General features: G+C 45.5%; 1 protein-coding gene across 3 annotated transcripts in view; it reads left to right on the top strand.

Annotated features, from left to right (window-relative positions):
• The window catches only part of DNMT3A (DNA methyltransferase 3 alpha), a 120,251-nt gene that overhangs the window by 50,349 nt on the left and 44,184 nt on the right, over positions 1-25,718 (top strand). For 2 of the 3 annotated variants that reach the window (XM_048516199.1, XM_048516183.1), the window contains 4 exons: positions 3,851-4,109; positions 8,101-8,147; positions 13,042-13,188; positions 20,159-20,191. In XM_048516199.1, the coding sequence (XP_048372156.1) occupies positions 3,851-4,109; positions 8,101-8,147; positions 13,042-13,188; positions 20,159-20,191 (486 nt within the window). The remainder of the gene's footprint in view (positions 1-3,850; positions 4,110-8,100; positions 8,148-13,041; positions 13,189-20,158; positions 20,192-25,718) is intronic. The other variant, XM_048516191.1, reaches the window with a different exon arrangement.

Below are 25,718 nucleotides of genomic sequence, written 5' to 3'. Positions count from 1 at the left end.
CCATTCTTCCCTCTTATTTTATCTTCACAACAAGAACCCTGTGAGGTAGCCTATGCTGAGAGAGTAATGGGCCCAAGGTCACACAGTGAGCTCCCATGGCAGAGTGGGGATTTAAACATAAGCATAAGCATTTTATTGTCATTGTGCACGCACAATCTGACCACCAGATCTCTGCAACACATTTGCTGTTGAAAGGAATTGAGAGAAGGAACAGAAAGGGCAGTTGAAATTGTTAGTGTGTACCCCAGCTTGTAGTTCTGTTTGTATGATAATCAGCTACGTCATGCCATAGTGTGCTGCGTCTTGAAAACCTGAACCTGAAGTGATTCCAACTTCCACACATGAACATACACATGAAGTGGCCTTATACTGAATCAGACCCTTGGTCCCTCTAAGGGCACTTTCACACATGCAGAATAGTGCATTTTCAGTCCACTTTTAATGCACATTGCAGCTGCATTTTACTGTGCGAAATTTCAAAATCCATTTGCAAACATTTGTGAAAGTGGATTGAAAGTGCATTATTCTGCATGTGCAAAAGTGCCCTAAGTCAGTATTGCCCGCTCAGACGGCAGCAGTTCTCCAGCAGTCTCAGGCAGAGGAAGGTCTTTCATATCACCTGCAACCTGGTTCTTTTGACTGAAGATGTTGGGAACAGAACCATGAATCTTCTGCATGTCAAGCAGATACTCCGTCATTGAACCACAGCCCCTCCCTGTTGACTGCTGAGAGAGAAATATCTCTACAGAACAGTTGTGGAAATAAACTCCATTTGGACAGTGTGTTTCTGTTGGATTTGACAGCCTTACATGCAGCAGGCATGGAATTCTGGGAGAGCTCAGTGAACATTCTAAAAGTGACAGTTGGCACTGTAGCTCTCTGACTGAGGAAAGATGTTGTTCAGTTTCATGTAAACTAAAGCTATGTAAAAGCCTCTGACTGAAAGTTTAATACTGTAAAATATGCTTGTTATTGGTAACCAAATTGTAACCAAATTATGAACTGTAAATGTATCGACATATAAGTGTTACTTTGTTTATACATATTTTTCTGTCTGTATAAGTAAAGTTCTTTTGTTTATGATTTCTGAGGTAAAAAGGCTGGTCTTTACCAAGATAACTGTTCTTATTTAAAGTGGCACACAAGCTACATTCTGCTCATTATTCTGCTTCAACCAGCCCTGCAATTGTCATGGCACAGCTACAGTTGCTGACTCCCATCAAGCTGAGTTTCCCATTTTGCTGTAGTTTGGAATCCCATTTGGTGCTTTTGCCAGCTTCAGTAAAGTCAAATGCTTGATTTATTTACTAAGGTCAAAAGTTTAGCCTCAAATGGGTAGCAAATGGCCACTGTTGGAAGGAGGCTTCAAAGTGTGCCTTGAGAGCAGGGCTTGTTAACAGGGCCCCTTCTTGTTTCTTACCTAGATGCCTTTTTATGACAACTTTTGTCCCTCTGAGAGAGGCATTCCTATGGGCCGTGATCTTTGCCTGTGCCGCTGTCCCCTTCTGCGGTGGACACAATCTTTAATTCTTTCTTTGCCAAAGATTCAGGTCCTGGTCGCCCACCACTTTCCCCAGAGAGGTTTAAGAAGTAGCAGCTTTTTAGATTAGTTAAGAAGGGTGTGCAAGATACAAGCTTGTTAAATAATGAGTGAAATTATAAGAAAGTGTTTCTAGTTTCACAAGAACAAGATTTAGCTTTAACCAATCAACACACACATCCTTTTGAGGCTTCTCCCCAGCAGACGAGCATTGGGGGGAAAGGCTTTACAATTTGTGGTGCTAAAAACATGAAATTCTCTTCCCACAAAGTTTATCTTGATGCTAAAGCTGCTGTCATTTAGATTCCAGGCAAAACCATTTATATTTTCTCTGAACCTTTACTGTTCCCTCTTGGGGTGTGTCTTTGTGTCTTAGTTACTTGAATATTTTCAGCATTTATTTGGGTTTTAAGCTGGGTGGTACTGTTTTTAAGCTCTTACAAGTTTCTCCCCAAATGTTTATTCTGATTTAAAGTGTATCCCGAACCTACAACATGGTGGTTAAGGCTGCTTATAGGTCAATTAAAACAAGGGAAAACAAAGCAAACAATGGACAAACAGCTACAAACATTATCAAATAAAATTGTGTCTGCTTGGTTGGCTGCTTTGATGGTTTTTATTCTTACTCTGACATGCATTTTTATTGGTACTTGTTTTTGTAATTGACATTTTAACTGAATGTTGGCAGTCACCCCAATAATTTTTTACTGGGAGGGATTGAGGAAAAATCAAAATACTCCATCCAACATGTAACTAATTTTCATTTCTCTATGCCTGTTGAGATTCCTTGTTTCTGCAGGGTGTAGGGACCCAAGAACATGATGTAAGTGATAAGGAATACTTCTTATGTGTTCCTTTCAAATGCCTTTCAAATGTGACTTTTTAACAGTACTGCATGTATTGCTGGAGGATAGGATCGAAACCTCCACATTCTTTGGGAGAAAGGTGGACAGTTAATAAAGTAAATGAATACATCTCTGTTAACCAGATGCATGGGACAAATGGAATGACTTTCTCTGTCTTGCTTTGCTTGTCACCGTCCCAGAAGTGGCTGGCGAGCAGGCTGGCCTAGTTGGGTTTCTGGTCTGAACCAAGAATGCTCTTTTTTCTTTTCCTTGTTTTTGAAGATGTTGGTGGATTGACATTTGTGTTTGAAGGTTTATTTTTACCTGGATTAGAAACCTGATTGCAGAAATACTTAAGCACAGCAGGTCGTGACTGGAGATGTCCCACTGCCCACAGTTTCCAATGGCTTTTGGTTTTTATAAACCAAAACCACCCCAAAATCTGACAAGTAACTATGCTGCAATTCACAAAACCATGCCAAAATCTGACAAGTAACTATGCTGCAATTCAGCAGCAGCCTCCTGCCCTAAAGTTCAGCAGCCAGTCTGTAACAACAAAGTAAGAATTGTCTGAGGTCAAGCAGTAACCAGTAGCCAGCAACACAGAAGCCTACTTCTCTGCTTTTAAAAAAACACCGGGTAACTCTTCCTTTCCTTGATACTTGCATTCCAGTGCAGAGCAGGTGTGGAGTAATGGTTAAAGTTGGAGACCAGGATCTGAGAGACCCAGGTTCAATTCTCTAATGTGTCATGGAAGTTTCATGGGGGACCCTGGGTCAATCACACACTCTGTCAGCTTAACCTACCTCACAGGAGTGTTGTGAGTTTTAAATGGAGTAGAAGGGAATAATGTAAATGACTTAGGGGCACTATTGGGGAGAAAGGTGGGATATAAACATAGTTCCTTCTCCACATGTAAAAGGACGGGCCCAAAGGCTGCATGTGAAGGACTGCAAAGGAGAGATGAAGGATCGCTAGCCATGATGCACATGATTTCTCTGTCCTGTTATAGTTTCCTGTCAACAGACTTTATAGGTTGCAATGCTTGAAAACTTGTTGGACCAGAGACCACAAGAGGAAAGCTAATAAATGAGTGTTCCCATGGGTGGGGGTTGTTCTGTGCTGCTGCTGGGCCTCTGAAAATTGCTTCCCTGTATATCTCCCCCTAGTGAGAAACTGTCCCACACCTCTTTCTTTCCTATGAAGTGCCACTTATTAAAAAGCAAATGTGCCTGATTTTCAAAAGTGGTGGCATTTACAGCTCTCACTTCTGTGAATTCACCATTTGTCCCAAGGCAGCCCTCGACTCTCTCGCAAAACCCCACAGCAGCTGGTCACTCAGTTTCAATTTTGCCAAAGGGTTCATGGCCCGCATTTCTAGGCGAGTCTCTGGATCTGGAGGATGTGAGTTCAGTTGAGGAGCTGCTTTTTTATACCACGCGTTTGCTTTGGTCTCGCCTCTCAGGTGGAGAGCAACGAAGCCCCCAAAGACACAGCCTCAGCACCGAAGTGCCCCCCGCCTGCCCATGACACCAGCCCTATGGAGCAAGTGCCCAACGGAGAAGCGGAGATGGGCAGCCCAGAGAACAGCAGCACCACCGACCTGAAGGGCAGGCAGCGTGGTGAGAATGAATCCAGCAGCCTCCCGGATGGGGAGATGGGCTCGGCCCTGGAAAATGGACGCTGCACCCCCAAGGACAGCCCTGACCCGCCTGCCAGTGAAGGTGAGCTTGGGAAATACATAGATCAGATCTGGGCTGTTGCAGTAGAAGCATACAAGAGCATGGTGCCCTGTGGTTGGGCTCTGGGGTGTCTAAACTCTACACTAGATATAGGTCAGGATCTAGGGCTGTGAAGATCCACCAGAAAGGTCAGGAAAGATAAGGTACAGCTCATGGAGATGAAGCAAGGTAGACAGCAAGTGTAGGCAGACAAGACAGAACATTTCTAGCATAGTGCTACTGGTTTGAAAGCACACTCACTGTATTCAGTCCAAACTTATTTTTTGTCTTGGTGAAAAAGCTGGGGGGAAAAATCTGTTAACTGCAAGCGTGCAAAAGAATCAGGCAGCAAGATGTTGATGATTGGCTAGTGCTTGTGATGTCACTGAGAAATCCCCGATCCTTGGTGGAATTTTCATTTTTAAAATCTTTTCAATGGGTTTATGTGTTGCATGAAAAGTTGTGGTGGGCCGAAGATGATGCCTGAACCAGCCTTTGATTCATTGGCATCTGTGTTCACCATGAAGCTGAAATGAGTTCATTATTATGTGCCCTTTACCCTTAGCTGCTTGGAGCAAGGACTTAAGAATTCTTATACCTGAAGCTGCCTTATACTGAGGTCCCTGTAGCATACTGAGGCTCTCCAGGGTCTCAGATGGGAGTCTTTTACATCACCTGCTTCCTGATCTTTTAAACTCAAGATCTCAGAGATTGAACCTTTGACCTTCTGCATTCCAAGCAGATGTTCTGTCACTGAGCCACAGCCTTGACTGGAGCTTGTCACATGACTTGCTGTAGCTTTGCTGGTGTTTGGTTAGCTCATGCAGTGATAGAAAGGCGGTGGTGGGAGGTGGGAGATGAACCAGTATTTCTCCTGTTGCTATGAAGGCCATGCCCTATCATATCACCCAGTTTTGAGAGCATCCTTAATCTAAACAGACTCATGCGGACACCATGCGTGTCCTCAGGCTAGATGCACATTGGAGAGCAACCTTGGTAGCACTTCATCATGTTCACCTTTGACGTGCATAGTAGAAACAGGGGAAGTGTCCTTGGGAGAAAGGGATTTAGTCTCTTCACTTTAGGAAGCTAGGCTAGAAGGGTCCCTGTGCATCTCGTTATTCCTGACCATCATATGGACCAAAGATTCTGGCAGGTCACAGGTGCTGATGTGCAAGTAGAATTTCCGTTGAATGCGGCTGATGCTTTGCAGCGCCTTTGGCTGCACACCACAACAGACATTTCCTAAAAACCAGAGCTGTTGCTTTTACCCCTTCTGCTTGCTTTCATTCCAGAGTAAGAATGATGGCTCTCAGAGTTTGCAAAACGTGTTGAATTTTAGGAGACTTGGGAGGAGTCAGAATCTGCTTTTTAGGTGCCTGGCCCCAATGCCTGTTATTCTCTCCCCCCCCCCCCCCCCAAATGCTTTGTTTTTTCACTGGTATTTGGCTGAAAAGGGGTGAACAGCGAGAAGTCTACAAGATGGCAAGCTATGGTTTTTGTGGCAACCAGCGTGGGGGCCTTGTTTGGGGGTGGTGGTGATGTGCATGCATGAGAGGGACAGGAAGCAACAGAAGAGACCATGTCATGGGGTGGGGAGGGGGGAGAAGAGCCCACATCCACATGTGCAGGAACCAAAGAGAAAGCATGAGCAAGAGATTGCTGCTTATCAAAGCGGGACAGAAAGTGCACGGAGAGGGATTTTGACCTGACCATATTTTCCCATCATATGGGTCAATAAAGATCTCTGTGTAGATATTTTATTTTAATAGGCTATCCTGTTGCTATGGAGACTTAAATCAATTGTTATATAGCACCTAGTTGGGTGGAGGGGGTAGGAATGGGTTAAATCTGCTGGGAACTTTGCACGCTCGAGAACACACAAGCCGAGTTCGTGCCTCGTTCTCCTGTGTGACTCTGAAAGAAACCAGGGCAAACTAAGCAAGAGTGTAGTGGTTCATTGTAGTGGAGCCTGCATGGGGAAATGTCTGGGAGAATACCGCTGCATGGATCTCCCACTCTGTTGCCCTTTACAGCTCCCCAAATCCACTCCTGGAGGAGTGGATATACCATCCTTCCTGATGGAGCGGCTTCATTTAAGTCTGCATTGAAATGGAGTCCCGTTGCACAGCTTTCCCTAGGAGGGCTTCTTCTTTCTCCTTCTTGCCTGGCTTTCATTCCTGCTGTGTATCCCCCCTTCACTGTCTGGGTGGGGCTTGGTGGAATTCTGCCTTGCCCTAGAAATCTAGAAAGAGCCTTTTGCAAAGTGGGCTTGAATGACAAATTCCACGTTCCCAGGGAGCTTAGGTTTCCTGCTGGCAGGGAGCCTGCAAAAGGGAGGGGTCTTCTTGGCTGCCTTCATGCCAGGAGTTTTGCAATGGGAAGGGGCCTTTCTTCAGGCTGGAAATTCTGATGGTGAGGGGCTGGGGAGGAGAACCATCCCGTTCGTTCCAACTAGCTGAGGTGACCCTGAACGTATAAGGAATGTGGCACCAGGGCGGATTTTCCGTGCCCAGGAATGAAAGAGATTGCGGAAAGCAGGTCTGGGCATCCACATTCACGAAGATGGGTTGGGAAGGGGGAGAGAGGGGCTAGAGGGGAGAAATGAGCACCGAGAAAAGAAAAGAACATCTGCAAATGTGCGTGTACACACACGCACGGTGTCGATGCTTTCCTTATACTTTAAAACATGGGGGAACATGGAAATGGAAGCAGTAGATTACGGAAAATCACCGAATAAGGCTACATTTTTAAAAAATGGGCAATGAATTGCCCCACAAAATTGTTTAAATTAAAAAATAATAATCACGGAATCCTGAGTCTGAAAGAAGTCCTGCTCACGCTTCATCCCTAGCTTGACCTTGTGGCTCTGATGCAGTGGGTGCGTCTGAGTTTTCTGGCGCAAGTCGTTTGAGTCTCTTTTTGCTTTGGAGTTGCCTGACCCTGCTGCTGTTGCCCTGCCTGGCTCTGTGCAAGAAGATGCAGGGGCTTCAGTCAAACTGGGGGAATTTTTTACAAGGGGCTTCAATCAAATTGGGGGACGTTTTTCAAAAGACAGGGAAACCTCTCCTTCGTCTTCATTCCCCAGGTGGTAGGAATACCATTCTTCTCCATCTGCACACACATATCTGAGACAGGCACGGCAGACCCTCAGAAGGTGGTCTTTTGCCATCTCTGTCCCATCCCTGCACATGTGCGTATTTTATACATTCCTAGGCACATGATGGTAGCCTGTGCATTTGCCTTGTGTGACGGGCCCCCTCCTTCAGCCATCCAGAGTTGCTCCTCCTCCCAGATTCTTTCAGTGCTATTTTAAGCTGCCTCGGTTACCTGCCCAGAGGTGAGATGTGCAAGATAGCACAGGAAGCCACCCGCCTCGCTCACACAGAGAGGTGAACTTGGAGGTTGAGCAAACTTGCAGCAGGACAGCACAAAGTCACCCTCCTCCCCTCCTCGCTGCCTGTTTGATGTTCTGAATGGTGTACAAAGATTTGAGAAGACTGTGTCTGTGTGGGGCTGAGCTCCATCCCTTCCCCCTCCCTTCTCAAGGGCTTTTCCCCACCTGTCTTGAGAAAGAGGCAGTTTAGTGTAGCAGGAGCTGAGATTTCCGTCTCTTCCTTAAGAGATGGTTTGGAAACACACATGGGGTAGTTCTGGTTCAGTCTAAGAGATCCGCACAAGCATTGAGATCCAAAGGATAAAAGATTATTTTGGCATGGAGAGGAAGGAGAGCAACTCTATATTGGGAAGAGAGAGCATTCCTCCATTACCCCACACTCCAGTAGTGGGATGCTGGTTATGTAGATGGGTGTCCCCAACCACATCAGTTCCACTCACCATGGGGGTAAATATTCTGTGAGCTCTAGGGCTGAGTGTGCTGGTTGAGTGTGTTTGATTTCCACAGTAACAGTTGTGTCCCCCTCCCCACTTGGTTGTACTCTCCCACTTGGCCCTTCTCAACTTCTGTCACTCATGCTGCTCTTTTTGCTTGCAGGCAAAGAAGAGAAGGACGAAAACCACTACAACTCTATGAAAATGGAGGCAAGTACTCATCTTGCAATGGCACACTTCAGCGATGCATACTAGCTTGCTCCCCACTGTGCGCTTCAACCCAGGAATGAATTAGAAACATTCAAGTGGTTCCTGGGGGAGCCAGCCTGACCTTAACATTCATATTCCTGTAGGTTGTAGGAACCAACGTATTTAAATCACATCATCCCTGGTGCGACTGCGTTCATCAGACAGCCCCAGAGGGTCCATGGTCCAGAACTGTCTTGGTACAGCTGCCTTCTCGATACAATTAGGTTCCAATTCACACAACCGAGTTTGATTTGGTGGACTTGGTTGTGAGAATTAAATAAGATGGCAATTTGGTCAAGACTTCAATTTGCTGCCCAATGTGTCAGCCCCCATTTCCAAAACCTTCCAGGATGTTGTAGGCTGCAAAACCAACACAACTCAAAGCATCTGCTCAGCCGGAAACCTGAAGGAGCCATGAAGAAAAAAGTTGCCTTGGGAATAATCTCCACTTTAGGATGTTCTGTCTGTCCATCTGTGTTTGTTGACTTTGCTTAATAGCACACACTGTTGTTGTAATAGTGAACAACAATCAAGAATCCAGTTAAGAATTCTAAGGAAGTATCAGTACTAAAATCCCTTTTTTCTCTTGGCTTGCCTATGGACTCCAGATATCCAGTGCATATTCTAGAACAGGGGTCTGCAACCTGTGGCTCTCCAGATGTTGATGGACTACAGTTCCCATCAGCCCCTGCCAATTGGTCATTCTGGCAGGGGCTGATGGGACTTGTAGTCCATGAACATCTGGAGAGCCACAGGTTGCAGACCCCTGATCTAGAATATGCACTTTGGAAGCCTCCAGTGGGAGTGTAAGATTCCTGCTGAATCAGACCAATGATCCACCTAGTACAGCATTCTGTTTCACCCAGTGGCCAATGAGGTGCTTTGGAGGGCCAGAAAATGGGACATACAGTCAAAGACCTTCCCCCCTGGTGTTGTCTGCTGGCACTGCTATTCAAAGGTTTATTCTCTCTGCATGCGGAAGATCCATTTACTCATCACAGCTAGTAGCTATGAATATGTCTAACGCCATCTCAAAGCCATTTATACTTGTGGCCTTCACTACAACAGCCAGTGTGGTATAGGAGTTAGAGTAAGGATCTGGGAGGCCTCCAGTTCAAATATCCACTCTGCCTTGGAAATTTGCTGGGTGTAAGGTCTTGGTCCTTTAGCCAATAAACAGACTCTGGATTCTTGATCAGTAGCGTTTCTTGAAAGGCAATGAAGTACCCAGCATGAGAAAGCCAGTTCTGCCAGTCCCTTTATCCCCAGAAAGTCCCCCTTCCCTTTTTCCCAAAGAATGTGTGAAAAGAGTTATTTTGGAGCTTAGGCGCCCCAAAGTCTGTGAAAGGGAGAGATATAGCCACCTGGCTTGGTCACCCCCACAGGGTAACAGGCACATCCTATTTTCCCCTGGGACTAACCTGCCAGGGTCAGCCTATTTATCTACAAACATGTGAAGCCATAAAGATCAAGAGAAAGGAAAGTTCCATTACATACAACAGGCTGGTTACATATAGCAACAATTACACTGAAGTGGAAGTGCACCTCCAGCACCCAGATGCCATCCCTGTGAATATAAATCATTACAAAATCATTAAGCTAGGAATGTCCTTCAATCACCAGGTGCAGCTCCTGACCCTGGGTGACCTTACGCCAGTCACACACCCATCCTAACCTACCTTACAGAGGTGTCATGAGGATGAAATGAGGGAATAATGTCAGCCAATCTGGATCCTTGATGAGGAGAAAAGCGGGATATAAATGAAGCAAATTAATAAATTGGCAGTGAATTCCACTGTTTAATTACTTGTTGGGTAAAGAAGCATTTGTTTTTGGCCTTCCTGGATCTGATGCCCGCTAACTTCGCTGGGTATTTCCAAATTCTAGTATTTTTTTTAATATGGAAAAAAAAGAAAAAAGAGTTTAAAAAGTTAAAAGTTAAAAACAAGTAAATGTATCAACAAATAGAAAAGAAAAAGGAAGAATATAAAGAAAGAGGGAGAGGGGGGCTGCTTCTGAGAGCTGGCTCACACTTCTGATCCTAGATTTTCTCAGAAGTAATGGGTCTAATCGAACCCTTCTAGTTCACCTGTCAAATTTAAGGTCCCCAATACTTGGGGAGGCAAAAGCTAAGAAAAACTTGCTTTGCAAGCCGGCAAAATAGCCCATATCAGCAACGTGTGATTGGGAGCACTCAGAGGCTCGACCAGAGTGAAATGGCATTTCACACTACAAATAGGACTTAAGCATATTGAACAGCAATTAACAATAAACAAAAAACACCGCCAGTCCTGCTGCTTAAGAACACAACACTACAAACTTCAATACTTACCACTAATTTACTAAGTGAATTGAAAAGTGAAAATAAGTGCACTGTTGTCTAAAACAGCTTTGAACATACATAAATACAGAAAGTTACAAAAATGCAAGCCACTAACAATGCACATATACAGAAAATACAACTGTATACATAGGAACAGTTATAATCTATGAATTCTTTTTGTTTTGCTGTGTAATGAAACACAGATTGAATTTAAAGACACAGTCCTTTACTGTCAGCTGTACACCTTCTTTAGGAGGGCAAAAATATCCAGAATGAGGCATTCTAAAACGCCATTCATGATAATGAGACATTTTTGTGAGCTCTTCCTCAGTGGAATGCTGAAATGTCATTTCCCCAGAAGTCCAAATTACCCTGGAAGTTCCCAGATTCTAGTATTGCAGGGGGGCGGGAAGGGAGATCCATTTGGCTTTTTCAAATGTATCCGTAATTATCATGTCTTTAGTCATCCTCTTCCCCCACCACTGGAAATCCCTAGACTCTTTAGCCTTTCATCCTAGGGCCATGGTGGCGAACCTATGGCACTCCAGATGTTCATGGACTACAATTCCCATCAGCCCCTGCCAGCATAGCCAGTTGGAGTCCATTAACATCTGGAGTGCCATAGGTTCGCCACCACTGTTCTAGGGCAAGGGACGAAGCATCTGCAAGGACTCCCCAACCTGTACACCTTTGCTGTTCTATCCTGGCATGTAGGTGGGTCTGTTTAATCTTCCAGAATGTAAACAGGGGTTGTCCAAGTCATGGATGGTCATACATAAAATTTGTCTTAACAGATGATACTCCTGAGACCCGTGGTTGTAACAGGATTTTGGCGTCTACAGGGCAAAAGGCAAATGTAATACTCTGTTGACCAGAAAACCAGATATGAGGGTATTTATACCTGATTCAAGTCATTTCAAGGACATTGTTCTGCTTGCCAGTCACAAGGCTACATCCTTTTGGTGCCAGAAGGGGGCTCTGAGTCCCAGATGTTCACAGCCCCAGGTGACTGCCAGTGTAAGTCCCAGAGTCAGGTTATGAAACTCCTAGTCCAGGAAGCAGATGAACCTCTTAGGTTACAGCCTTTGCCATTGTTCTTGGGTCCTGGCTAGGTCCAGCTGGCTCATCTCTGCCAACACATCTTAGAGCATGTGCAAAACAAGACTTATTGTCTTTTTCCCCCTTGCCCTCACAATACCTTAAAAAGGTGAACTGGCCAATAATTTGCACAGCTGAGTTAGCAGTTTGCCCTATGTTTCAGCAAGGTGTCTGCCCCTTTGCACATTTTGAAAGCACGATACATGAATTGCTTCAATTCCTACATTCAGAGTTGTACTTCCTTAGCATGAAATTATGGAAACCAATGCAGAAAATAGCAACCTCAGCACCAGAAGGCATAATCATACTTTTATGGTTTTCCCTGGGTCCTTGTGATGGATGGGCTGTTGTTCCTCATTGAGAATTCAGTTCCCAGGTGTTTGGAGCCCAATTTGTATCAGGACCATGAGGCACAAGGAGAAGGGACTGCCATCTCCTCCACCCCTATACTGTGTCCTTCACAGTTTCACTATTGTTTTTAAAAGTGTCATTTAATTGAATATTTGAACTAGTATAGAAAGCAACAAGAAATAAATTTACCACTGCCTGTGAATGGTATAAAGTTCATATACAAACAAGCTATGACAAAAACTTCATGTACATTTACTTTTCTGTCATATAACAAATTACTCTAATGAAAAAATAATAATGGCACATAAGCTGTGGGTTGTATCCAGACAGATTTTTCACTCAGTGCTGCCAAATTCCTCTCCATAAGACAGTCCCATCCCACCTGACTTTTATCTGTGCAGTTCCATGAACATAGCCTTTTGGGTGGTCAAAGGGATCCACTTCCTCCCTTTTTCACCCGTAGAAAAATGGTCGAAGCCAGCTCTTTGTACTTCCACTGAGAATGGGTAAAAGATGCCATAAAAGAATCACTGCTGGAAAATACTAGGTGTAACAGTGAGAAATTTCTAGGTGTCAAAGCAACTTGGCGCCTATTATTTGTCAAGCCCTGCCCTGTTCATGTGAGAATTGAATTCCCAGAAGAGAACTCTGAGCTGTGTATCTGACATGATTCATAGCTGACACAGACCCAACCCAAGGAATGTTTATTGTTTAGTTAGACCCTTGGCTTCTGGGGTTTTGTAGTTGTTTTAAACAAGATTCTGGTCTTTACAGCGGTATGTGCAATTTCGACCCTTATGTATAGCGCCTGGTAAAGTCTGAGGCCAATAAAAGGCAGGGTTGGAACTTTTGCATGGCTGGAGATGGCGCTTTTCTGCTTTATCTCCCTCTGGCTAGAAAAAGTTACATTTTTGTTTAACCATTGGGCAGATTTTTGTGCAATTTGGGACTTCCTCACGTCAAATAATACATGCTACTGTAGGTGTAATGCTGGTGCCTGCTTTGCCTTTGAGCTCCATCTCCCAGCCATGCCTCACTTTCCACTCTTTGTCTCTCTCTCTCTGTGTCTGTCGCTGCATGCAGGGATCGCGAGGCCGCCTACGTGGAGGGCTGGGTTGCGAGTCAAACCTGCGCCCCAGGCCAATGCAGCGTCTGACCTTCCAGGCTGGGGACCCATACTACATCAGCAAGAGGAAGAGGGACGAGTGGTTGGCCAGGTGGAAGAGGGAGGTGAGGCGGCGCATCATCGGCATCAACATCTTTGGCCTTGAGGGAACCCTCTCTCATGCAGTCCTGGGCAGGACCACTCGGGTTGCCAATCTCCAGATAGCACCTGGAGATCTCCCATGATTACAGTTGATCTCCAGATGACCAAGATCAGTTTCCCTGGATAAAATGGCTGCTTTGGATAGTGGAGAATGGAATTATGCTCCAGTGAAATCCCTCCCCTCCCCAAGCCTGGTTCTTCCTAGGCTCCTCCCCTAAAATCTCCAACCCAAAGCTGGCAACCCTAGTGACCAGTCTGGCTCCATCCACGCCCTGGTGGCTTGGATTAATCCTTAGTTTTCCCTGCTGCTGCCTTCTTGGCTTCCTCTTCTATGCACAGTTGTCAGCAGGAAGGTGCTGTGTCTCTCTACTAAGTCTTCAGTCCTTTCAGAGCAGAACTGGCTTTGGATGGTGGTCCTTTTGGTTTGCTAAGAATCTTTTGCGAACATTTTCTGGGGCTTTTTTTTCATTCCCCTCCCAGGTGAACTTTAGCTTGGGGAACAGCTTGCCGTTCGTTCCTGCTTTACAAGGAAAGCTGGGAATTGTAGTTGTGGGTGGCCATCTTCAGTGCAGAGAATTCTCTGCATCTTGCCAGAACTGAAGTTCACAGGATTCTGTTGGGAAGGCCATGACAGCTGAAGCTGTATAGCCCTGTGCCTATGCTTAAAATTGTTAAGGCGTCTGTAGATTGACTCAGCCCGATGGCGGACAGCAGGAACATTGCTGTGTGTACAGTGCAGTGGAGCTTGTGTTAAAAGACTAGAGCAAGGCTTTGGGAGAGCTCCTTGGGGGCTGTAGTGGGAAAAGGCAAGGTCTGCTTCTGGGTATCTGGTGAAAGATTTTAGACTGTTTACACATGATAATAATGCTTCCACTAGATCTTGGATGGAAGTAGGAGGCAACGCATGTACTATCTAAAAACACTCTGCTGCAATATGGATGGAGAGTATTGGCCTAGGCAGGCCACAGAAGAAGGTTCATTATATTGCTTTCTCTGAGCAGTAGCAGATTCTTGTGTTTCCCATCTGGACAACCTTGCATGCTGCTAGGAACATATGCAGGGGGGGCTTTTCCACACCAGGTCTTTGCTTCACTTCTTAACAGCATCGGTTAGCTCTGTTCTTTACACACCGTACCGTGTTTTCCCTTTTTTCTAACCACTGGGGAAAATGATATAAACAGGTTTATGTAAAAGCAAGTTTCTAGCCTCAAGTATTTGTTGTGGGGAATGGGAGTAGTTTAATATGATTTCCAGTGATTAGGGTAGGGGTTTTCAGTACCATATGTTGCCTTCCTTGTTATTAAGAGAAGGAATTATGCAAAAGAACTAAGTATTTGCAGATTTCCAATATGTTAATGTAGACCTCGGAATTGACCTTTCCTTTGCACCAAAGTTGGGCTTCTTAAATCATGCCCTGTCTGCCCCCAATCCTGGCAATAGGAAAGGGATTCCCGTACTCAGCTATGCTATTAAGCCATTTCCAAACCTGATCTTTCCACTTTGCGGACAGGGAAACCGAGTCTGAGAGCAACTGACTTGTGAGCTTTGTGGCCAAGCAGAGCTTGGATCCTGGATCTCTCATACCCACACACTCCACATCTTAGTGCGTTGGCTGCTGGAGTTGGAGCTGTCTGCCTTGGTTGCCCTCTCCTGTAATATCTAAACTTCTCATAGATCAGGGATGTGATCCGCTCCAGCCTTTCCATGTCAGCCATTAGACCAGTTCTTTGCATCCCTACCAAACCTGTGCCCATCCTCCCATGAAGGAGTTTTCCCATCCCTTGTGTTTTTCTGTGCTTGTTTATTGGTTTGTCCCGATGCTTAGGCCAAAGACATGAAAGCCATTTTCTGGGGGTGAATCTTCTAAATTCCTGGTGGAGTCCAGAAGGGCATGTGGGGGTTGCTGTTGTTAGGGAAGCTGGAAGGCAAGGCCGGGAGGGGTTGCAGGATTCCACAGCATAATCAAGAGAAGAGCTGGCCTTTTCCTAGACCTAGGGGTATTAAAAAGCGAGACACTGAATGCGAGGTGTGTTTCAGCTGACAATGAGTTTTTATAAATGGACCTTCTGGGTGGCTGAGGTTTTCTATAAGGATGGTATGCCAAGGTGTACTGTGCAGGATCCAAGTATTGTTGTTCCTTTTTTATTTTTGGTAAGAATTTGATTTTTTAAGTTCCACGTTCATATTGTACACTGAAAATAAACAAAATGTTTCGCTCAAGAAACACCTGAAGGTTGTGACCAGTTTCTTTTAAAAAATTAAACTTGTTCAGAGGGGTGGGCAACTTCCTCCGTTCTTCTCTCTTCTTCCCAGTCCGTCCCCTCTTCCCTCAAACCTCATCCCCCCTTCATCCTGACGTACTTCTTTCCCAGTCACGTCAAAGTAGAAGGGGGGGGGGGGGATTCAGAGGGAGATTTTGCTATCAAAAGGGATTCAACACAATAAGTTTATGCAAACGAGTATAACTGAATCTGTCCTCGGAATCCAAATGTCTATGGTTGTAAATTTGGGGAAAGCAGTCATACAGTATTTGAGACCCATGGGGCAAATTTAAACTTGACTGGGGAGGGACGCAGGGTCAGGTTTCCTGTGCATTTTAACACTAAAATCCAGCAGAGGCGGATAAGGATTGTGATGGGGGGAGGAGGGTAGATTTAAAACTTTCCCCCAGTACAATTCTCCTGATCTGAACCCCGTCTTGTCCTTCTGAAACTACCCTTTGTCCCTAAGAAGGGAAGAGTTTACAGGTAACCTTATCAGGGTGATGGATCTCAGAGGAATTCTGCGGTATGTTGTCAAGTCTCCAGCTTCCTGCAGTTTGGAATTTGGATGATTCCAAAGGATCAGCCTTCAAGGTGTCTGTTAAGGGCCAGTGATATTCTTTTTCTCCCTTTGGCAGCACACATACTAAAACTGGAATGATACACAGAAGGGCCAGTGATATGCCTGTCTTATACAAACTTGCTTGGCCCTTACTGGGCGGGGTCTATGCAATACTGTTTTTTGGTACAATTACTTCCATTCACTGAATTTCCTTTCTTAGGAGCAGTTAAACTGAGAGTTGACATTCCTAGGATTTCCAAGGGAGCTTTATGGCTGAATGGAGATTTAAAGCCACAACCAAGCCCCTTCCCTTACCATTCCTTGGTCAGCTACTCCTCGGCTACTTCCCTTACCATTCCTTGGTCAGCTACTCTTTTACAAAAAAAGCAACTTGTTGTTTCTTGTGCAGCTAAGTGCACATTACCCAAGAAACCTAAAAACGTACACACGCTCTCTCCCTCTCCCCCCTCTCTCTTACACACACATCTAAGTCGCTGTTTCTTCTCCCATACAATTGTTGTGGACTTGGAATGGTGTTGGGGTCAGAGTCCCTTTCTCAATATCTGTAGCCTCTGATCTGAAAGGCAATAGACCATTTTCCTAAACGGTACTCTGCAATGGTGTTCAATCAATGAGAGAGTCACGTTGAGTAGTGAAATTAATACCATCACAGACCTTCTTCCCTAGATTTCTGATTGAGTTTAGGTAGATGATGACTGAATTCCCACTGAAAATTTAATTTAGTTACAACCAAGTTTCAAAAGAATCGGCACCTTTTCATCCAGGTTTTGACATCCTCACTGAAGCATGTTTCTAGTGAAGACATCTAGGCCTGCCCCTTGGGGGGTGCCTGCTGTCAGGGGTACAATTGTTAAGCTAGCAGCACCAAAATTTCAGAGTATCTTTAGGAGACCCTCCTGATGATGAAGTTTGGTGAAGTTTGGTTTGGTGAAGTTTGGTTCATGGGGGCCAAAGTTATGAACCCTCAAACGTGTAGCTCCCATCTCCTATTAGCTCCCATTGGAAACAATGTGGGATGGGGGCACCCCCTTTGAGAGTCCATAGCTTTGGACCCCCTGGACCAAACTTCACAAAACCTGGGTGGTATCAGTAGGAGATTCTTTTGATGATACCACCCAGGTTTGGTGAAGTTTGGTTAATGGGGGCCAAAGTTATGGACCCTCAAATGTGTAGCCCCCATCTCCTACTAGCTCCCATTGGAGTGTTTTTTTCAAAAAGGTGCATATACAAGCAGGTCCAGGAAAATCCCATGAAAGGGGGGGGGGGGCGCCAGAAATAGGACTGATCTGTGTTCCACGGTTTGGCTGTGAGGAGATCTCGAGGGAACCTGGATATTTCGGGCGACTATCCCAGGATTAATCGCCAGTGAGGAAATCACCGATAATATGATGACCAAGTATTTACCTGCAAACGAGAGTCCATAACCACCAGGCAAATGACCATAAGTGAAGCTGCATCGGACAAAGTTAAGCCACATCCATCTAACTTGGACTTCTTCTGGGTCTCTCAAGCCCTAGTCTACGGCAGCCTTGCTGCTTCTGCTTGCCACCGAACCTGGGACTGCACACATAGCCATCTGCTGTACCACCAACCTGTGGTCCTTAATTGTTGTGACTCCTCCCTTCTGCACAGGAAATGCAGTCTGTACAGACTGCTTAAAAAAAAGAATATGCATGTAATACCCAGTTTCGTAGGTGGCAAAATCAGCTTCGGGATTCAGAATATACATACAAGCCCATTATGAAATTCAGAGTGCAGGTTTAGAGAGCTTGAGGATGGTCAAGCTGTATCTCCTTCCTAGCTCATTAGCAGCCCCTTTCCCCTGCAGAGATCCCGGGCTACAACAGTGCAATAAAATTAAGAGCCTTTTTGTGGTTTGGAACTCCTGACCAGTTCTCCCATTTGCAGTGGTGACATCAGAGTGGGAAAAGAGAAATGTAACGCTCTTTTGAGGTGGGAGAAATGTTTCGTCCCAAGAAGTGACTTTGGAAGCACTGGACGATACTGTATTCTGCAGGGAAGCATTTACGCGACTCGGTTCTTAAAATTCTTTTCACAGAAGGCTGCTACAAATTCTTACTCCTCCAGCAGCTAGCAGTTTTTTCAACCTCGGTGGGTTAAAGGGCCGATCATCTACGATAATTCTTTAATTTTCTCCTCCCTCCGTTTCTTATCTGCAGCTTGCAAACACACCCTTTTGTTCTGTTTTGTCACCCTTCTTGCTTATCTTTTCATGTGATTGATCCTAGCAAGTGTCACTAGTTGTCATTTTCCTAATTTCCGTTCAGGATGTGCCCTTTGACAGTGTTAAAAAGAGTGTTGCAAAAGAGCTGTAAACCTCGTCGCCTGCCATGGTCGATGGGAAAAGTGTTTTGCCACCAGTTTGTTTTATTTTGTCACACATAAGATGTTCCAAGAGATTCTGGGCAGGAGATATCCCATGTTAGCCTTTAAACCAGTGGTTCTCAACCTGAGGGTCGAGACCCCTTTGGGGGTCGAACGGCCCTTTCACAGGGGTCGCCTAAGACTCTCTGCATCAGTGTTCTCCATCTGTAAAATGGATAAATGTTAGGGTTGGGGGTCACCACAACACGAGGAACTGTATTAAAGGGTCGCAGCATTAGGAAGGTTGAGAACCACTGCTTTAAACAGTCTGTGATTTAGGCTAAACTAAAACCCAGCGGGTTGCAGCCAGCAATGCATGAGTGGAAAGGGATCTATAATAAATGCAGTTTCAGTTGTGCAAGGAATAACATAAGGGCTGCAGCGGCACATGCTTCATTATAATTTTTAATGAAACAGCCCTGTGCATATGGAGCAATTAAATATACAACAGACTGTTTGCATGCTTTTAATTTGCTTTTGAAATGGCATCAGAATAAATATCTTGTGCTATGTCTTGCACACATGGGAAATGCAGCAGGGGGTACAGTTGTTTCCATGTTACACAAGCAGACACAAGGACTAATTTTGGGCTTCCACTTGCACAAGATCTGCTGTGCACACAAAAATTTTCTTTGGGGGCCAACTCAGGGATTTGACCAAGCCCAGCTGGGTCAATTTTAAGCCACAGAGGGGTTTTTAATTCTGTTTCAGCTCTTTAACCCCTGGAGCAAGCCAGTTTTCACCCCCCCAACGTTGTCTTCCCTATTGCTGTGATTTGATAGGGCTGTCTAACAGATTAAATTGTGTGTGTATATCTGACTATTCATAAATGTTGGTAAACAAATCCACCTTTTGGATTTATTTCTTCTCTTTTTCTGACTTTGCATACTGGTGGGGAGGTGGGACTCGCACAACTTGTGCAGGTCGGCAGTGCTGAAGAATTAAAGCCTCCTGCCCCTCTGCACACACTGTATTATACATGACTTAAAATATACATTCATACAGATGTAACATCAGATATTAGCTCCGTACCAAACTCTTCTTTCCGCGATTGGTATATAGTTGTCTGCCTTCTTCTCTGCTCGCCCCCACCCATCATTTTATTGTTGTGACTATTTCACTGCCTTGTATTTGGTCAAGACATTTAGAAGAGCTCGCTTTTATGAATGCCTATGCACTGAATCAAAGGAAGACCCTGCTAAGGTGACCTTTCCTCCCAGCATGCATTGTTGTGCCCTGAATGAAATGACCCACTGCATAGCATGCTGGGGTGGAGAAGTGTTCCTGAGACCACTTGGAGCATGGTTCAGCCCTGAGGCTTCTGAATCGACAAGCCTTGATGGAGACTGGTTGGGCTACTGCAAGTTACCTTTGGACTTTAGAGTGAGGGGCTTTTGTCTTCTGAGTCGGTCAGCAAACTGCAGGGGGCACAGGGCACGTGACTGCCTTTCGTGGGAGGGCCGTGGTCAGGATAAGTGGTCTGTGGTGCTATTCCATGTGACTCCCCATCTTAGATGGATTATCTGAGGGCTCTCTTCTTTGAACAGAATTTGTGTTCCCTCGAAGCCACGCCTTCCTTCCCTGCTCCCCAAATGCGCCCTGCGGCACCTGGCCCAGGACAGGTGGTGGATGGAGTCTGAGGTGCCCATTTGCTGTGGCTCTGTGTGTGCTAACTCCCTCCTCTCCTTTACCTTTCTCCCACAGACTGATAACCCACCGGCAGCTCAGCTTGACAAGGTTCGTGGCACACCTTTGGGGTTTTGGGGGGAGGCTTGTCTCTCATGTGGCCTTCATACTGGGGCTTGTGTGCTGGGCGTGTGGATGCGCACACACACAAACATGCATTCACACCCTCCCATGTGTGTGCCCGCTGCCATAGAGTTGTACTTGCTCATGCACACCTGCATACACTCAAGCGCAACCATATACCTGCTTTGCTTCTGTATGATGTGATTTTGAAAACCATGGGGGTGGGTACGGAGGTAGCCATATTGCTTAGGAGGTCTATTACCTGGGTATGCATGAAAACTCTGCCATCCCCCTGCCAACCTCTCTCTTTTTCTCTCTGTCCTTCTCCCCCACTCTCTCTTTCAAGTACCCAAATCTATACCTGTTTTCTTCCCAGACTCTTTCCATGGCACAAATGCTCGTTGGATACACGGCACCCTGAGCAATTTGACGCCACTGGTTGTGCCTGTGTTGTGCCTCCTGCCGAACCCGCCCCAACCCTTAAATTACACACATAATTAGCAAGGTAGATTCCTCACTGCAACAATCTCTGGGAAGAGATTTAATCAGGGCTGGATATACTCCGCATTCTGTGACAAAATAACTATTTCATTTTGTAACGTGCAAATATCATGCAAATTAACATTCATATACTACTTCATTTTGCCTAATTTATACTGGCATTTTTACTGTTATGTATGGTTTATTTTGCAACTGGGGAGGGACAAAGCGTTATAAAGGGCCCTGGAGCCCTGGCCTCCCTCAGTTCTATCCCACAGGTTTACTGGTTTATGGAACTTCTCCAGGCAGTGCCCATAACCTTATGGAAACAACTTGGTAACCAGAAGGTCTAAAAACTTTTCCACTCTTTTCAGCGAAAGCCAAGTTTTTTAGGAAGCTGGATTCTGCGGCCATTGTTGAGCCCTGCTGCCTTATGCTTATATTAAATAAACCTTTTTAATTGCTGCTTGTTAGAATTGCAGCTTTTAATAAATGAGTTGAGTTGGTGCATTCATCTATAAAAAGCTGAAATAGTAGACTAAATTAGCCCCTTTGGCTCTTTTCCAACCCCTCCCCACCCCCACACCCCCCACGTAATTGGCCTTAAGGATAAAGAAAGATTTGTCTCACGGTTTTGGGGCTGGGTGGGGCACGATGGGGGCGGGGCTGGGCATTCCGGGGGCGGGGCATTAATAATTTCTCTGTTACTGTAAAAAACTTACTGTAAAAGAAAAGTTCCTAATTTCCAGTTGGTATCTTTCTGTCCATAATTTAAACTCATTATAGAAACTCCTATCGTCTACTGCCAACAGAAACAACTACTTCTCCTCTAATTGACTGCCTGTCAAATACTTAATACTTTCAAATACTTAATTTTGTTTCTAGAAATCAAAAGAAGGATACTTTCCTTAAACAAGGAACTTTACCATATTACTAAAACATGTTTTTAAAACAGCCCAACAGGGAGAATTATCCCGTTTTCTACCTTCGCTAACCAGCCACATAGGAAACAACAAGACTTTATGATTTTTGGACCTAATGGAATTTCTAACAGAAAAGCAGACCCAATTAGTAACCCCCTCTCGGCACACACAAATAATTAGTAACCCACTCTCGGGAACTGGTGAGAACCTGCTGGATCCCACCTCTGGAGCAGGCCATGCCAGAGTAGATGGACCAGTGGGTCTGACTCAGTGAAAGGTGGCTTTGTATGCTTCTGATGACAGGATTCAGGGAAGCAGGATTGTGTTCATGGCATCTAGTTTAGGTAGCTTTACAGAAAGTATGAGGGGGGGAAACAGTTTTATTGATGGCTGTCATAATAACGGAGCCGTCATGTTCAGAAGCAGTATACCTCCAAATACCAATTACTGGAAGACTGATGGACTGGCTATTGCTTACATGCCATGCTTATGGGCTTTCTGGAAGTATCTGGCTAGCCTTTGTGGAATCTGATACATCAAGGCAACATTGACATACCTAACGTCTCTTTCAGATCTGGGTCTTCTACAACACAGATGTCTTGATCATTGTTTGGGTAGAAGTGACTATTCTGTATTCTGGAATGTGGTGAAACCACCCTTTCCCCACAGGATCATCAGAAAAACCCTTTCCTGGAGGTTTTGCCATTTGCGTTAAAATAGAATGGATTTGATTTATTGGGTAAAAGCGAGATCATTAATTGATTTTTTTAAAAAAAAACAATCTTTAAATGGTTGGTAACCCTACCTCTTATAAATTTCTTTTTTTTTAGTTCTGCAAATCCCTGAGGATGAATATACAGGGCTAACGCAATAAGAAATAGCATTCATATTTTTTCTGCTGCTTGTTTTTCTGACTACTGCTCTTCTAGTTCAGATTACTGGCCAACTACACTTGGTGCCATTCTTGGCCCATTGGAGGCGCAAGTTTTAAGTGGTATTGTATGCTCCTAGTGGGGATATTGCACCTCATGATGGGACTTTTGCACCTACAAAACTAGATGGGCATACACAGTGTGAGTGAATTTACAACCAACGGAAGCCTGCTCATTTCACGCATCAATATGTAGCCCTGTGCTCTCTGCCCATATGTTCCTGGTAGCCATAGTGGCTAGTAGCTCTGGAAAGGTTTTGCTGGGCAGTGAGGTCTAGCCTGCATTGTTTCAGGCCCAGCCATAAGGGATGGGGAAAGAGATGGGAGGAGCCATAAGGGATGGGGAAAGAGATGGGAGGAGCCATAAGGGATGGGGAAAGAGATGGGAGGAGTTAAAAATCAGAGAGAAAAGTCAAAGAATCAGAGATCAGAGAGAAAAAGAAAATGGGATATGTGAGGCATATCTGCCCGTCCAGGTATGGAGTAATTAAAGGAGGAGTTAGTGGGATGTTGGACTGAACTGAAGGCAGAGATGGGATCCAACCAGTTCTCACCACTTCCCTAGAAGTGGTTACTAATTTTTTCTGAGTGCCGAGAAGGGGTTACTGAAGCAACCTCCCTGCCCAATAGGGACTGGAGGTGCGTGTGTGCGGCGGCCCCACTGTTTGAATCCCACCACCATCGGAACCTGTTATTAAAATTTTTGGATCCCACCACTGACTGAAGGTATCTCTTGATCACCATGTCTTGTGTTGGACAAGGTGGTGTTTGAATATTGGGATTCAGGGAAAGGTGGCCATAGGGTGTGATACCAAATGCATTGAACAGGTCTCAAACGATCCAGTGTGCATTTTGACAAGAGAGATGTGAGATTCACTTGGGGGGGGGGGGGCGCTGTGAAGTGATGTCATAGATAGCCCATGAGCTTTGGAGGCAAGTGGTTCATTGTGTCCCTTGCACAGCAAATGCTGTGCTCCATTGCTTTCCTGGTGGGCAGAAAATACTGCAGCCCTAACCATTACTTAACTGGTGTGCTGACTTGTCTGTCACATTTGTTTTCCATTCTCTCTTCAAAATCACTTGTAGTGGTTTTTCTTTCCCCCTCCCATGTTATACTTAGCTAGATTTGAACCAGGGCATCCTGATCCAAGGCCATCACCCTGGCTACTGCACCGCACTGACTCACGCAGCCAGACGGGTACCAGTTTTGCTACAGGGAAGGGCCAGTGGTGGGGTTAGAAGAAGCCGCAGCAGCTGGAGCCTTGCCAGGCAAAGCCAAGGGGAAACAAGACTTCCATGCCAAATTAGGATACAGACTTTCAGCGAGAGACCGTGAGATTCAGGCAGCAAGTGAAAAACCCGCAACTCTTCCTTCTAGAAACTGCTGCAAAAATACTTAAGGAATCCCCGCAGGGATGTGAGTAGCATTTTCCCCAAATGACAGCTTGTGTGATTATTCCTCCCTCTTGTGGAGGGTGGTGGTGAATCTGCCAGAGGTATTAGGTGGATTGAGGAGGGATTTGTGGGGTTTTGGGGGGGGGGGGAAGATGCCAACTACTGAAATGCCCCATGGCACAGACAGTCTTTCATTAGAGCATTATGCTGCTGCCGCTGCTGCTGCTGCCTTCCAACTTGTACATCCTTCCCTCCATGTCCGTGCTCTTCCTTGTTGTCTCACCGCTGTGTCTCCCTAGCAACAGGTCCCTTCATGCTCAGCTCAGGTTATTTATAGCTCTGCCTGGCAGCCACTTGCCATGGGCATCAAGTGAGGAAGCAGAAAGACAGGGAGGTGCCTGCCAGTTGTGTACAGATAAATGAGGGGCCCCCGCCTGCACCAGCCGCATCTCCTGGTGGGGCAAGGGTACTTGTATGTGCAAAGGAGGCTGTTGTCAAGGAGGTCCAACAGGTTGGAGGTTTCCCAAAGAGGCTTGAGATATCTCTGCATTAAGAGCCACTTGAGGAGGCATGCCCTCCCCTTCACGCTCGCTGCAGAGAAGACTGCAGACACCAGGCAGGCGTCACGGTCGCATCAGTGGGGGAGAGGCTGCTGTTCAGAAGAAGGACTGAATGGGGTTGGAGTTTGGGGGAGGTGTCTCTCTCCCCCTCCCAAGCAGGAAGAACAGGCAAGCTCCTACGGCTTCAGTACCAGACAAAGACGTGACCAGACCTAGTGGCTGGAACTAAGCCGCAGGATCTGTTATTAGTTAGACAAATGCATGAAGCCACCGTTTACCAGGTGAGACCCTGGCAGCCTCTCCCCAGGGTCTCAGGCAAAGAAAGGGCTCTCCCGTTGCCTGCTTCCTGGGATCTGTTATTTATTTATTTATGCATTTATTTATTGCTTACATTTATACCCCGCCTTATCTGCAGAGACTCAAGGCAGCTCACAACAAGCATACAGACAAATGCAGCAGACATAAAAACATTAAAAACATCATAAATATCATAGTTTTAATCTGAAACCTTGCCCTTGATTGAACCTGGAGCAGCAGTGGCGTAGTGGTTAAGAGCAGGTGTACTCTAATCTGGAGGAACCAAGTTTGATTCCCCGCTCTGCCACATGAGCTGTGGAGGCTTATCTGGGGAATTCAGATTAGCATGTACACTCCAACACACACCAGCTGGGTGACCTTGGGCTAGTCACAGTTCTTTGGCGCTCTCTCATCCTCACCTACCTCACAGGGTGTTTGTTGTGAGGGGGGAAGGGAAAGGAGTTTGTAAGCCCCTTTGAGTCTCCTCAAAGAGAGAAAGGGGGAGATATAAATCCAACTCTTCTTCTTCTTCTGGAAGCAAAAGCAGATCTTCAGCCACTGACCCATGGTCCTCCCCATGGTCTCAATGCTCGCCTCCCCACAAAGGCAATCTGAAGCCCTCCCACTTTGGGGCACCCTTTAAAAAAAAAAAAGAATAAGCATTTAAGCTGGAACAGATACAAACAGAACAGTTGTAGGAATGAAGTGTTAACTTTGTGAACCGAAATCCATTAAGTTCAGCCTTGGATACTGAAAGGATCTTATGCTTTTGAAATTATGCATTCTGCGCTGAGTGAGAAAGGCGCCTCTTTGCTTTCAGTGAGAAAGGAGGACTACCAGTGAAGTAGGCAGGTATAGGGAGAGAATAGGGCAGGAGGCTAATGAGCGGTTTCAGAATTGGTCCAGAGAAATGGCACGTGATGTTTTTT

This window comes from Sphaerodactylus townsendi, linkage group LG01, assembly GCF_021028975.2.
Source record: "Sphaerodactylus townsendi isolate TG3544 linkage group LG01, MPM_Stown_v2.3, whole genome shotgun sequence".
NCBI lineage: Eukaryota > Metazoa > Chordata > Lepidosauria > Squamata > Sphaerodactylidae > Sphaerodactylus > Sphaerodactylus townsendi.
The sequence above is the reverse complement of the archived record's forward strand: the minus strand, read 5'-3'. Positions and strand labels throughout refer to the sequence as shown.